General features: G+C 50.4%; 1 protein-coding gene across 6 annotated transcripts in view; it reads right to left on the reverse strand.

Moving 5' to 3' along the window:
- Positions 1 to 15764, reverse strand: part of ATXN7L1 (ataxin 7 like 1) — a 236254-nt gene that overhangs the window by 140428 nt on the left and 80062 nt on the right. For all 6 annotated transcript variants that reach the window (XM_059397018.1, XM_059397017.1, XM_059397014.1 and 3 more), the window contains one exon: positions 13082 to 13186. In XM_059397018.1, coding sequence (XP_059253001.1) covers positions 13082 to 13186 — 105 coding nt within the window. The remainder of the gene's footprint in view (positions 1 to 13081; positions 13187 to 15764) is intronic.

Here is a 15764-nt window from a genome sequence, read left to right on the forward strand (position 1 = left end):
AAGATTTGAACAAAATAATAAATACAGGGAAACTTGCATAAAAAAGAGAGGGTAAACACATTTTCTAATCACACATGACACATTAAAAAAATGATCGCATGCTAACTAGTCACAAAGGAAATATCATAAGTTCTAAAACGGACAACTTAGAGCTGACATTCTCTGCCCATCATAAACGAAACCAGAAATCAAAAATAAAACAACAGTACGGCCTCCCCCAACTATTCTTACATCTGAAAACTAAAACCACACTCCTAAATTACCACTTGGTGGTTGTGCGATTTTTTTTTTTCTTCTTCTATGTGTGGCAGAGTTGCTATGGGACCACGTTATTTTACATGACATTTGTCAGGGGCTATCACCAGAAACAGGAAACTCCCTGAGCCATGATAACTTCATTCTTTTGTACTTTGAACTTAATTCTACACCAGGGGGAAGGTGAAGTACAGGAGTCCTGGAAGAAAAGAGGGATGTACGTGGGTTAATTATGACCCAGCGTGTAAGCCTGGAAGCTGCTCCTGGCTCATTCCCCAGGCTGTGCCGGCTCGCCCCACTCTACGCCTATCTCCTGACACTCACTGATGTGGGCTGGTTGGAAAGACTGTTCTGGAAGTGCCACTGGCACCTGGGGGAAGGTGCTATCCGGTTGATGTGGCATCTGACAATGAACAGTGTCCTGGAATTGAGCAAACACTGCAGGTAACAGAGTGTATGGGGCCTCCTGTTCATTCTTTTCCATGGCCAACCACTGCTGAAAATGATCTGGGAAGGCTGCAGAGGAGAAGCCCAGGAAAAATACAGGTCCGGTTATCCTGCGGGGAGGAAGGGTCTCGCCCAAGGACTTCCTCAAGACAAAACCCCAACCAGGCAGATGCTCCATCCCCTGGACTGCATTGCCGACCTAATTCAGTTCCAGAGCTAGCTGATGGAGGGGAGATATATATATATATATTTTAAGATTATTTATTTATTTATTTGACAGAGAAAGATCACAAGTAGGCAGAGAGGCAGGCAGAGAGAGAGGAGGAAGCAGGTTCCCCGCTGAGCAGAGAGCCCAACGCAGGGCTCAATCCCAGAACCCTGGGATCATGACCTGAGCCAAAGGCTGCCACTTAACTGACTGAGCCACCCACGCATCCCAGAGAGGACAAATATTAAAAAGAAAACCGCTCAACCACGGAAAATGGATGGTACGCAGGATCAGGGCAATGTGGCCCAAACAGAATTATTGACGGGTCCGTAAGTTCTGTGGGTGAGTGGAGGCAGGAGGCAGAAAGATGGAAGATAAGAGAAAGGGGATGCAGCTCTTCTGACTGTGCCTGGTGCATCTGCTGTGGTTAAAACGGCCTGGTGGTTTCCTGGGGCACAAATGTCTCCTGGCCATCAGGCGGGCCAGCTCGATGGGGCAAAACCCCACCCCCCCACCTCCAGGCCTCCCCGCGGGTCTCCTGGCTCCTCGGAGCAGCAGCAAGCCCACTACCACCACCACTGCTCCCCCTTCTCTGAAGAGTAGCTGAGGCCCAGGTTTGTCCTAAGGGCAGAGGTGCCCTACCACCAGCTCCCCCGATGAGTGTCACCGGTGGGAAGGATCTGACAACACAGCTGGGAAAGCAGGGCTAGGATTCTGAAAGCACCTGCCATCCAGGTCCTGCTTCCTTAAACACTTGGTAGCCTGGTCATCTATATCTCTGGACATCATGCCACCATCAAGTGGACACCCAGAGCTGACAGTAGTGTGGGTCACAGAGCAAGGACGTCGGTCGGGGCCTGGGTCAGTGTGACCTTGCTGATGGGGACAGAGGCAGTGCACCCCTGCTGGAGGCAGGCACTTGCCAAAGAGAGTCAAGTGCAGCTGGGTGGACAGCACGGACCCAGCATGGATGCCGCCGCACGCACCTCTGCGGGAGGCTCAGGAATCTGAAGAAGTGATCCTGGGGGAGAAAAGCAAAGCATCGACAACACTCATAGACAAGCAAATCACAGGGTTTGCCAGAGGCCACACCTTGGACAGAGATCGACAGCTGTGGTTTTGTAAAGCAAAGGGAACTTTCTCCGGAAAGAAAGTTATTATTATTCATTGCACACGAAGCAGGATTCATCGTCGTGGAACGGTTTGCTTGCTCCCAGTCATTACTGCCCCCAGACCACTTATCTCTCGAGTCTTCTGCTTCGCCTAACTTGTGCCCAGTTTTCCAAGGGGCCTGGCTCGGCGCAGCCTTCCCCAAGCTGCAGGATTCCCTGGATCCCAGGACGCCACTAACTGCTAAGAAGCCATGGCAATTTAACAGCACCTTCCTCCAGAGGAGGGAACAAGAAAGCTGACACAGTCAGTATACACACGAGGGGAGAAGGGCTTTGACTTTAGAAACAAGAGGGCCTGGAACCTTCCTTCACATCCCCGAGGTGAACCTATACAGGGCTTCCTCGTATGGGACGCTCTCAGTGACCCCTGCCATGCACTAAGAACCAGCCCCTTGAACGAGAAGTCCAGAGACCCTTCTAAGGGGACAAGCGCTCAGCAGACTTTGAGCTTCGACAGCAGCTGGGGTCCTGCATCTGGGTGTGAGGCAAAAATGGTGTATAATCCCCACGCCCTCAAATGCCCTTCTGTTAGAAAGCACAGAGCCCAGGGTTTGGGGATCGTGGACTCTCTCTATGGCCAGTTTCTCCTCCAGGGTTGGTGGGGGAGAAAAAGAAAAAAATCTTTGTTTCTCTGCTCCGGCACCAGACGAAGTGGGTTTGTGTCTGGGGTCACATTTTTGGAAACAGAAGTGCCTGACGATGACCTTGATAGTTACCCCGTGTTTGTGGCTGGATTAAGATAAACTCGGTGATTAGAATCCCCAGTGAAAGAGATGTTCCTGTGTTTCACTCCAAGACCTTAGATCACTTTAATCCTCGGAGAGCAGCCGCGAAACTCCGGAGGGATCTGGGCGCAGGTCCCCCAGTGTGCGTGCGCCCAGCTGTGTCCAGCCGCAGCTCTAGCTTTCACGGTACGGTTCGCCACACCAGGGAGGGACCACTGCCTGCGAAGTGCTGCCCTCCTCACGGCTTGGGATGCAGAGGATTGCAAAATGACCTTTGAATCTGTGCTGGCCACATTCTTTCCTCAGATTTAAATAAAGCGATGACTGTTCCGCTGATTTTCCTTGGTTGATACAGCTCCGAGGAACGGAGCAGGGCAGACGCACAGCGGGGACAAGCCAGTGATGAGTCAGAAGCCGGGGGTCATGTTACGGGGAGAGCCCTCCAGAAATCAGCTGTGGTCAAGGATCAAAGCAGCAGCCTCCCAAGCCACCTGGCGAGGAAGGACGTTTCCCCAATGCTGCCTCTCCAACCGGATTGCAACAGAGCTGGTCATTCTCCTTCAAGGAGTGGTGTCTTCAAATGAATGTACTCGTTTACATGTGGAATCTGGCTTCTTCACAAACAGCAAGCCAATTTTCCTTCATTGTTTGCTTCCTCCCTCTCTTCTCCCTTCATTTTCAAAGACATATACTGAGCAGCAACTGCGTATCCAGCATCATCATTAACGCAGGTAGTATCACGCAGGTGATAACAGGGGTCCTGGCTCCTTGGAACTACTCCTGGTCGTGTGTGTGTGTGTGTGTGTGTGTGTATGACAGAGAGAGGGAGAGAAAGAGAGGGAGAGAGATGGGACGGATAAGTCAGCGAGCACTTCCAACAGCCCTGACGTATGCTAATGCTGGTGAAGTGGAGGCGCCAAGGGCACCCTAACAGGGATCAGAGGAGTCTTTCCTTCTACCCGACTGCATATCAAGTCCAGAAATACGCTCCATGCCGAGACTCAGGGATGCATACAGCTCATCCGCTGGTGTTTGCAGGTGATCCTGCTGCACAGTAATCAGTCATAGAACATGGGGATGCTGGGGGCAGAGGAACGTGCTGACAATTTGACTGGGTGGCAGCTGACCTCAGCACAAAGGCAGATAGAATACTTGGGGCTCTGTCAGCCTAAAAAGAGGTCCATCAGGGATGTAAAAATGAAGTCACCCGCACTTGGGGGAAAAAAAAAATCTCAAGACCCATCTGAGATGGGGATTGTCAAGGTCAGTTACAGCCTATGGTGGCAAATCTAGGGGCTTCTTCTCTTTTCTCTTCTCACTCAACTTCTTGGCATTTGACCAGGTCTACTTAAGGCTCTGCTGCCTTGGCTTCCATGTTGTCATCCTCTGCTGCTCACTAATCCTAAATGTTGACCCCTCTCTTTTCCAATGTGGCCCATCATCAAATTCTGTCAGTTACTTTTCCAGAACGGACTTCAAAGTTATCCTTTTCTATCCGCACAGCGCTGCATTCGTCCCTAGGAGGTTTCCCAGGCTCCAAGCCACCAGAGTGATCACTCGATGCCCTCAGTGTCTTCTCACCGCACCCAGAATAAAACCCAAACTGTGGGCCCTGGCCTGCAGGGCTCTATGTTTCTGGTCCCCACCCACCTCTCCTGCTGGGATATTCTTGTGACAGCTCTTTATAGGACTTGACTGCATCTTTGTTTATGTCATTTAACCTCCCAGAATACTAGCTTCAAGAAAGCCATGCCCTTGTCTGTGATGCTCACCACGATACCCGCAACACAAGAACAATACCTGCATGTAACAGGTGCTCAGTAAACATTTTTCAAATAAATGAATGAGTCAAAGCCATGCGACTCTGAAGGTGACCCACGAGATTCAGCCTTTAAGAAACAGGCTTTGATGAGATTATAAGTAGACTTTTTTTTTTCAATTAAAGATGAATTCAACAATCCTAAGGTTATGAAGAGCTTATTGATTTAGCTTTAAATTTGAGCTGAACTGTTACATCTGCTGTTTGTGAGCATTTCTACTTAATTCACAGAAACATGCAAAAAGGGAATTTTGATCGGTGTAGAGGAAAGCGCCGACTGTGGGCCTCAGGGATCCGTTCTTTTGTTGGAGATACAGGAGAACCTACAGGTGCAGGTACTGCTGAAGGTACCCACTCCACCACCATGAGAAGCTCCCTCTTTTTTACCTGTCGATATTTAAAGGGGCTCGGGGCTGAGGCTCCAAACACACTCACTAGGGCTGATTTATTCCTCCCTTCTTCATTGTGCCCGAGACTGTGCCCAAGTTCCTGACCTCTGCCAGTGAGCAGACCAGGTCAGTAGTGTGGGTGAGGAAGACAGGGAGTTCAGCTGCCTGAGAGCACCTGTGCAGATCCCACAGGGGACCGTGACGACCTTTCTGTAGCCAAGCCTAGTTATAGTGCTGCAGGGAGCTCCAGGCCCAAAACTTTCCACCTGAACCATGGTTACAGTGACTTGAGTCAGACAGAGGTTGGAATCCTGGTTCTGCCACTTACATCGGCTGGATCCAGAGAAGATTTCCTAAACCCTCTGAATTTCCCTTTCTTGGCTGTATGACGGGGAGAATATGACCATGTGGTGACAGGATTAGCTAACACACGGAAAGCTTAGCACGTGTGAGGCTCACCACATGCGTCAGCTTTATCATCATTGTTGTTATTGGTATTTGTTTCCCATTAGCAGAGCAAAAAGAAAAGTCCGGGTTGGGGACCAGGTCAACCTGCTCTGTTCCAGACCCAGCATTGACTGTAACTTGGGCAGATGCAAGTTCAAAATATAAACACTTGAACTGGAGCACAACGCAGTCCTACTTGTGGGTTCTTGCAGATGTAATGCTTGACTTAAGATATAACCGTTTGTTAATCGGTCTGTCGCTTCTTTCCATAGGGATCTCTGTAGGATTTGTAGGAATTTCCTTAGGACCTAGTATAGGATCCACACTTTACCAGGATGATGGGAAGATGCTATCAGAAGAAACAATGGCAGACACTGCTTCTGATCATAAGGAACCCCAAAGACATATCAGTCTAGGAGCTCATTCTGGACTGGGGTACATTCATCAAATTAAAGGTAAAAAAGAACCCTACTAACAAAATAAAGTTTGCACATATTCCCATGCTCTTGCCAAGCCTTATTAATTAATGCTGTCAGACTCGACAAAGACTATGTTTGATGAGAACAATTTCCTTTAATTATTTTGTACTTCTCCAGGGTAAGTCTCATAAAAGACAACGAACAGTAACAACAACAGAAATGTAATCTCAGCAAACAAATCCAACTGCATTGACACTCAGACCCAAGGTCTCTGTGTGGTGAACACGAGCACCTTCAGACAGGAAGTCCTCTAGGATCATTAGTTGCTGATGATTCCTGAGAAGCCCAGGGGGCACTGACATTCAGAGGGACTGACTGTCTCTAGGGCTCAGAAGCCCAAATGGTGTGTTTCCTCCTCAACTAGAGGTCACCCGGAGACAGCCAAAGTGAAAAGAACAATGGCAGGAAAGTCTGGAACCTCCTTAATGAGGCTCCTGTGTGCAGGGCTGCTGGGCTGTGTCGCTCTCGGGACCCAACCGACACCGGCATCTGGACATGTGTGCAAGGAACGGAGGTGAGTTGCTGTCACTCATTTATTTTCCTGCTCAGCCTCTCTGCTTTAGCTCACAGTTCATTAAATCCTGCTGCATTCACCATCAACATGCAAAACAGCTACTTGAAGGGCATTCAAAAATATAATCAGGGAAGGGAATAAAAAGCCCTCTCTGAGAAAGAGGGGAAAAATTAATCCTCTCTTGTCTATTGAATGACATCTAGGTTCTTTGGTTCGAATACATTCTTTTTTTTTTTTTTTTTCCAGTAGCAGCGACTTCCCAGGATTATCTCTGTGTGATGGATGGGATGTGGGGCTGCGGGGCTCTCCTCGGCGTGGAGGGCAGGAACCAAATGTGGCTGAATGATCTGTGTCTATGGATGTGCTCTTTCTTATGCCTCTTCTCCCCTTTTTTGGTTTGAGGTGGGAAAAACGGCGGCTTCGGGGCTTCTAGAAGAGAGCTTGTATTAGGGTTGGCATACAAATGTGACGGGGAAATTAGCCCGGTGACCAGCTCCGTGGAAGCCGAAATAGTAAACTTTCTCCACGCTGCCGTGTGTGATATTCTGTGGCAGTTATTTCTGGGCTACGTGTGTATGTGCACGCACATTCACTTTCATGCAGAGCAAAATTTAAATATAGAAAAGCACAGGATATGCGATAACACGTGGGGGTGCTCTATGTTATGGGAGTCATTTTTAACCGGGGCGGTTTTTGTCCCTTAGGGAACACTGGCAGTGGCTGAAGACAGTTCTGGCTGTCATGATGGAGGTGGTGACTGCCACTGGCGTCGAGTGGACAGAGGTCTGGGAAGCTGTTCGGTGCCCCACACTGCACAGGGGGTCCCCAACACAGACAATTAGCCAGCCCCCGACGGGACCGGTGTCACTGGCGAGAAGCCCTGCTTTACTGTAGTAGCTCATTATGCAAATATATTGGAGATAAGGAGAGGAAAAAAAAATCATACTCCTTTCATTTGGACAAATCCTACAACTATAACTTCATAAATGTTCAACCCCATTACAAAGATACTACTTAAATCTATTTAGTCTTCTTTTCGGCTGACTGCAATATTCTAAATTGTTAAGGTGTGCCACTACTGAAAGTAATACTAAATTTTTTTGTCCATGGTAGGCACCTCGCACCTCCTTGCTTTGAGCTGATATCCACGCCTGTGCACACAGGTAAGACCCCTGTGCACGCGTGTACACATGCACATGCACACATGCACCCACATACACGTATCACAGAGAGAGGGTTCTTTTTGGAAAGATGGTAACAACTGCATCTCTGGGATGAGGGTGGGCCCCACAACAACTGACGTAAGAGGAAGGTCTCACATGCCGTCCTCCGACTCTGTTTTATTTATTTATTTATTTTAAAGATTTAATTTATTTGAGAGAGAGAGAGACAGCGAGTACAAGTAGGGGGAGGAGCAGCAGATGGAGAGGGAGAAGCAGGCTCCCCACTGAGCAGGGAGCCCATCATGGGGCTCGATTCCAGGACCCTGAGTTCATGACCCGAGCAGATGGCAGATGCTTAACTGACTGAGCCACCCAGGCAGTCCCTGGACAAGATTTCATTACAAATCTCTATAGCTTATCGCCTGGTTTTCGATAGCTTAACTTTCTTCTTGTTAGAGCAAAATTTGTTTAATTATTGTATAAACTACTTTCCAAAGGCAACTTCTTTTTCTTCTTCTTCTTCTTTTTTTAAGTAGTCTCCATGCCCAACATGGGGCTTGAACTCGTGATACTGAGATCAAGACCTGAGCTGTGATGGGAGTCGGACGCTTCACTGACTGAGCCACCCAAGAGCCCCAAGTTCTTTTAATCATTACAACCACTTTATGGGTTAAACCTCTCTACCCACTTTAAGCATCAGGAAACTAAAGCACAGAGAGGCCAAGTAACCTGCCCAAGTCACACAGCTAACAAATGGTAGAGCTGGAACTTGATTCCAAGCAGACTGACCACAGAGAGGCTATTTCCAGCCATAAGCCAATCACACCATGGCAGCGTATCAAGCTACAACTCGGGCTGGACAGCCTCCAAGGTGAGGCTTCTGTTTCCCCTTTGTGACTATCCCTAAATCACCTCATCAACTCACCTAAGGGGCTTTAGAAATAGAGCAAGCCCTCAAAATTCTAGATCGTCTGGGTAGAGGTTTAAAAGGCATTGAAAGGACCCTTGCACACTCAGGAAACAGAACTCAGAGGACCAACACAGGCTCCCAGAGAGCCCCCGCCTGTGCAAAGCACAGCTTTTTATGGCTGGGACATCAGCATGGGGCACAAAGTCAGGAGCAAACAGGAATGCAGAGAGTCCTGGGAATGGGGACTCATGGGACCCCATATTGGCAAAGCGGCCAAAGCAGGATGGACCCTGGCAGAGTCCTCAGAGAGGGTCCTGGAGTTTCACGGCGTTTCCAGAGGATCTGACACTGGGACCTTATGTGAACGTAAACCCAATCTATAGAGCCATGTCCTCGGGACTCCTGGCCATGTAATCATCTCCAGGCTGACAATTCTTGCCTCCAAGAGTATGCGAGGCTGAAGATCAATCACGGGCCAATGTCTACAGGCTGACCTCGGCGCTCACGTCCCCCGAGACAGGGCAAGAAACGAAGACAGGAAGCATTTTACTGAATCGGTTTTCTCGTTTTTCATAAGAAACATTCAACTTAATAAGAAGGAGCCACACTTTATTGACAATAAAAGTGACCCTTTCTTTATTTCTTTACCATGTGCCAGGAAACTCTACTCTATTCTCCTTTCCTCACAGTAACAGTGAGGCAAGAACTATCACCTTCATTTTAGAGGACAGGGAGGCTCAGAAAGGTCATGCAATTAGCCCACCGTTACACAGACAGTAAATGTTAGTCCAGGTTCTAGCCCAGGTCTGTCTTACTCCGAAATTCATGGTTTTCCCACTATGGCTTTCAATTTTTCATGTTACCATCAACCTTCAAAGTCCCCAGAACCAACTGCCTAAATACTTATACACACACACACACACACACACACACACACACACACACACACACCATGAACTTTTTTCAGTTTAACTTAAGCAACCAGGACATCGAGATCTCCGATATCGTCACACACCTATCTCTTGCTCTCCATGCCGGTAACCATAAAATCCAGGAGTTGAGTCACACATGCTGTGAATGATTAAGTGGCTAAGAGAACATCCTATCCAGTCCCGTGTCATTTAAAAAAGTGACAAGTCCAGGGTCTCAGGGCTGGGCACGGCTGAGCTGGATTTGGCCCCAGGAGCACTGGCCTCTAGGAATGTCCCTCCCAGTGCACCCCAGCTCAGCTTCCTGGGGTCAGTGCTCGTGATGATGGGTTCATTTCGGGACGTGGGAATACAGAGCTGACAAGACACGTCCCTGGTCCTGAAAAGATCTGAGAGGCGGGTAGAGGGATGAGACAGTCCGCAGACAACCGAAGCACACGGCAGAAGATGTCGTGGCACAGGAGAACAGAACTCGATGGCTCCGCTCCTAGGAGGGATGAACAATGTCTAGCTGGGGGCCACGGGGCATGGTGCCACGAAGAACCCGTGCTCTGGGGGTATCTGCAAGAAGGTGCTTCCTGCCAGTGATTTCACACCAACCACTCCATGAGGCAGACCAGGTAGAGAGATAGAGGCAGCCGGCCCAAGGTCACCCAGTTAACACGAATTTCTTTGTCTGGCTTCCACCCCATATCCTCCCCATTACAACAGACTTCAAATGCTGTCTTATGGACCCCCGCAGGCTGGGGCTCAGGAGAGGCCAGGCAGGCAGGGCTCGAGCCCCTATAGGAAGTTCAACGCCAGTGGCTTCCCTTTGCATATATATTTTTGGTGGGGTTCTCCATGAGATGCCTTCTGAAACAAAGTTCTGATAACAAAATAGGGGATAAATACCCGTACTCCCAGTTGCTAACCGGCCAGTGAACTGGGGCAGCTCCCGGAGTCTGGGCAGGGCGGGGAGGGCAGGGGACCCCTGCAGATGGCATGAGGGACAAGGGCTAAGCAAGCCGATGATGCACGTCCCTCACTCTGGAGTGACGCTGCCTGCACTGAACCAGGCTCTGCACCTGCCTCGCTTGGAGACCATAGGCACAGAGCTCCTGAGCCCGAGCCTCCTCCCAGTCAAAACAGGGGTCACACCGGTACCTGCCGCACAGGGCTGCTGAGAGGATCACACACGCGAAGATCAGGAAAGCGCACGGCACGGTACTTGGCACTTAGCACAATGTCCCTCTTATGAACTTGTTGGAAAAGCAAGGCTAGTCAGAGGGGATAAAACATAGAGAAGAGAAGTATCATGAAGCCACTGAAAGAATTCTCAGGGACACTGAGAACTCCTCTCTGTTCCCAAAGAACAGCTGTGACTCCGAGCTCTGACTTGCATTCTCCCGGTCTGTTAAGTGTGGGCTGTGCATCATCAGGACAACCTGAAAGACAAGGTTTGGCCGCCTCTGTCTGCTGAGCTGTGGTTGTGTTCCAACCGCTACTCGTTAGCTCGTTCGGCAAGAAGCTTGACAGAGTCTGGGCTTCGAGTGACGAGGTCGGTCACCCCAAACCCACATACTCATTTACTGCCACCGCTCAGAGAAGATGGCCACAAAACCCCAGGCTGTTCCCCTGAACTCGACTTGGCTTTTGAACTGAAAGGCCTAGAACAGAGGGAGGCGGGAGCATCAGCGGAGCCAAGCCCTCGAGACCTCTTTCACTGGCTAGATGAGGCATCCCCTTAGACAGAACTCTGCAAGGCACAGTGAGGTCCCAGGTCCCTTTCTGGTTCCTTCCATCACAGACTCTGCCAGTGAATCAAGTTCCCAGGGAAGGTTTTGATGGCCTATGGAGTTTTCATCTATCCCATTCACATCTGTCCCATTCATCCGTTCCCATTCCCCAGTGTGCAGAATAGCAGCAAGGCCCTGCGAATGAATGAACGCCCACTACATTCGGAGGGCTCTAGCCTCTGCATCTTCCCAAGACAAACAGAAGCCATCGGCCACGCGGATTCCACGGTCATTCACTGAACAAACCAGCTGTGTGGGATCCTCCTGCCTCTGCTCTGCTTTCCATCCCCCCACCTGTCACCTTAGCTGGTAGGTGTCACCTCTGGGTCTCTGACAGCTTCCCTTTGGAAAGGCCTGCCCTTTTCTCTCCTCTTGGAAGAAGAGAGGGTCACTCGCTGCAGAGCACTGAGCAAGAAGGTCAGCTCATGCCGAGCACACAACTTGCTCCTTTCGGGCTCAGCCTGCCAGAAGCGGAAATGTTAGAGCTAGAAGCACCTCTGGAAGTCACTCTCATGGAAGACACAAAGAAACCAAGCTCACGGAGCTGGCCGCAGGGACGGTGGGAGACTGGGCCTCTATGCAGAAGCTCGCTGTATGGCCCTTTCCCTCGGGCCCCCCACTCTACCTTGTGTAGGTAAGGAAGTTTTGGAAAGCACCTCTAAATCCTGCATTCTCTGTCTACGTATTAAAAACACAAAATATTCTCATTATATATAGATATAGATATAGATATGGATATATCATACACATACATATGCATAGATGATATTAGAATACATAAAAACTATTCTAAAGGCCCAAAAACACTTACTGAAGAGCTTGGATAAGCAACTCCCTTTACTTCAAACCTATTTATTACCGAACAGTGACAACTGAAGGGGGTGGGAGAGAGCCAGAAATTTCAAGTGTGAGAAGGGAAATGTGTGGTTTACAAAAGCATACCCAGGATTATTATCGCTTTGATTTTTTAAGGCACCATATTTAATGTGCTTTGAGCTACAACAGTAAAAAGGGGGCAGCGAGACATTACATTCACCCAAAGAGAGTGGGGCTTAAATACAAAGCTCGGGGAAGCCTATTCTGGAGTTCACAGCTTTGGAAACCATCTGGTACAACTCTCTGCTCAACGATAAGGAAACTTCCATCCCCAGAGGTTCAGCGACTGCCTGTCCGAGGTCAGTAGCTGTTTATACGTTCCTGACATAGCGGTCACATGGACTTTATCTGTCCTGTGTCCGTGGCACCTGCTCTGAAGGGGGGCCTAGGTTTGCTGGTGACCTACCGAAGGGCATCTATGACACCAAGGATGTAAAGATACAGAGGGAAAGCAAGTTCCCAAACACAAAGAGCATTCTTGGAGACAGAGAAACTGAACCTGAGGCAGGAAGTTCCAGGCATTTCCTTGGGGCAGCACCCCCAACAGCCCCCACACTAGGCTGCCCTCAGCCCCAGCCCGTCCTGGGGGAAGAAACCCTAGGAGACTCAGTCTGGCCCCCTCGTTCAGGGATGTCAGGCTGCAGGGCCCATTCCTCAAACCACCGCTCTGCCCTTCCTCTGGTCACCTTGGGGAGGCCCTTGGAAGGTTGGGCGGATGGCTGCCGTCTGGTCCCCTTTCCCTAAACAAGTTGCACGTTTTCTCTCCTTTGCTCTGACAGGGCTGAGCCTTTCGGAAGAAGGACTACAGCTCAGAAAATAGTGCCCCTAAGAGTAGAGGCAGAGCCGCAGGAAGAGTTTCCCTACCGCCTTGGGCTGAGGCAGGCACAGGGGGCCGACCCTGTCTGGGGGCCAAAGTGGCGGGGGGGAGCGGCGGCTGCGAACGTGCGGCGGGGTGCGGGGGTCCACTTACCGCAGTGCGCCTGGAAAACCTGTGGCTTGACGGCCTGATTGCAGGCACTGCACACTACGAGATAGAAGTCGTCATGTGCGGGATAATGGCCAAATAAGTGCATATCTGTGGGGGAAATGAAAACACGGTGTTTTGAAAAAAGCAATTAAGTCTCAGAAGGTCTACAGTTTCCTCTCGCAATTTCCTCAAGGACAGTTTTTCAAACGAGACACGTAGAAAGGCAATGATCTTTACTAAAGGGAACACGGTCCGTGCTCATGGGGCTCCCAGCTGTCACAGAAGCTGCAGCCTCACGGACCCCCCTCCTCATGTCATCCCTGGAGGTGGACCGCTGTAACCCTCGGTGTGGACAGCGTGGGGGGCTGCCCCGGGTCCTATGCTGCGGGGAGTTACCTCGTCCCGACAGAGAGCCCACGTGCTAGTGGGCACCTGATGGGGCTCCAGTTATTTGAGGATGTGGGGGGGGGTCCCCCCAAGCCCATTCCAACTTCAGCAGAGGTCTCTCAGGTGGGTTGGGGGGGCAAGAGGCCTGTGAACGCTGCTGCCTGTGTTCTCCACCGCCTGAGGGAGACCCCATGGCAAAACCTCCAAACAAGCGATTTGTTTGCTGCCCTCATTACCTGTTACTCATCTGCCCGATATTTACCACGCGCCAAGTGCCAGGCACTGGGCTCGTGCCAGGAAGGACCACTGAATGCCAACGAGGGCCCCACTCTCCTGGAGCGCACGGCGGCAGAAGAGACAAGTACTAGACAAAGATCACCATGTGGCGCTCCCTGGGGTTCATGCTAAGGAGAGGGATGGAAGAGTCCCAGCAGAGCGTGTGGCCCCAACCTGCTCAGAGGCATTGAAGAGGCTTCCCCGAGCACGGGGTATTTTGGCTGAGACATCGGGATGCATGTGGGTTCAACAAAGGGCTGGGGAGGAAGGTTCCAGGGCTGCCAAGGTAGGAGGTGCTGTGTGTCTGAGGAACCTCTTGGTTCTCTGAGGAACAGAACAAGGGGAGAGCCCAGAAGCTGTAAGGCTTGTGGACGGTAAATATTTTTTAAACCTGATTTTAAAAACGTCAGAAGCTACTGAGGGTTTTTGAGCAAAGCAGTGGCACGATCAGCTATACACTTAAAAAATCAGTGGTGTGGCCTAAGGGACATGAAAGCATACGTCCACACAGAAACTTGTTCATGTGTGCTCCTAGCAGCATTATTCACAACAGCCAAACAGTGGGAACAACCCAGACACATGTCCATCAACCGGTGAACAGATAAAATGAGTCCTAAGCAGGATCATGGAATACTATTCAGCCATGAAAATGAAGGAAGTGCTGACACCTGTTATATCCTGGATGACGCTTGAAGACATTATGTGATGCGAAAGGAGCCAGACACAAAAGGCCACATGTTGTAGGATTCTATTTGTCCAGGGCAGGCAAATTCAGAGACAAAAATTAGAATTTTTTAAAAAAGAGTTTATTTATTTGGCAGAGAAAGAGTTAGAGAGAGAGAGAAAGAGAAAGCGCGCACATGCACAAGTAGGGGTTGGGCAGAGAGAGAGAGAGGGGGAGAAGCAGGCTCCTCGCTGAGCAGGGAGCTCCAGACTGGATCCCAGGACACTCAGATCATGACCTGAGCTGAAGGCAGACACTTCACCCACTGAGCCAACCGGGCGCCCCTCATGGGTGAATTTGTACAGTATGAGAATAAAAGTTGTCAAAAAAGAAAGAAAAGTTCTGAGGAGACACGGTTATACCCCCTGGAGTACCACTGGGTGCACACGGAGCCCTGGGGGCACCTGACCCGGACTCCGCTCAGCCCACCAGCTCTAGAGTCGCTCCAGAATCACACAGAACAGGAGGCTCAGGGACACCGACGCAGCAGACACAGGACTTGGAGGACTTAGAAGATAGTGCCTGCATGAGCGCACTTTCTGTCGCAAGCCTCCTGAACTTCCTCTCCTTACCCCCCCAAGGCCTCATCTTCTAGACTCAACCTGTGTCTTTCACAAAACCCCGGCAAACACAGGATGGTTCCCCCAGCTGTAGAGCTAGATCACAGGGAAAGCCTGGTCGCCCAGGATGCGGGGGTAACTCGTTTATCACCCAGCAGCTGCCTTCCCAGGGGCACAATCAGCGCTGTGCCCTCGGAAGGGCCCCACTGCCCGGAGAGAAGGGGGACAGACACGTTTGTCACTGGGCAAGGGGCTGAATCCCCGGAAGAGGCGCGTGGCTGTGCGGGTGCTGCTGGATCTGGCCGCAGCAGGTCCTCTCGAGGCGGGGGTGGGGCTGGGGACGCAGGCCCCCTGAAATTCTCACTTGTCGGTGGCCCTGGGTGCGGCCTGTTATTTCCCCTCTCGAGGACTCGCCTCTGTTTCCACTTCCTACTAAGACTTGTTACCACAGGGCAACGTTATGAGTCAGTGTCTCGTGGGCGGGAGGCCCCGGGAAAGAGAGGTGGAGAGAACCCAGCCATGACAAGTGTCCTGAAGCATGAGGAGGTCCATGCTGGGCCCAGCCAACGTGTCCGGGGCCCCTGGTTCAAGCAGTACAGCGTGGGGAGGGTGGCTGTCGGTCTCTTTCATTGCTGACACCACTCAGTTCTACTCTGGATTATATAGTTCTGTTTATTTTTATAATACATGTCCTTTTTTTTTTTTAATGACAAAATTGATCCATGTTCTTTGAAGACAC

The sequence above is a fragment of the Mustela nigripes genome, chromosome 4 (genome assembly GCF_022355385.1).
Source record: "Mustela nigripes isolate SB6536 chromosome 4, MUSNIG.SB6536, whole genome shotgun sequence".
Taxonomy (NCBI): Eukaryota; Metazoa; Chordata; class Mammalia; order Carnivora; family Mustelidae; genus Mustela; species Mustela nigripes.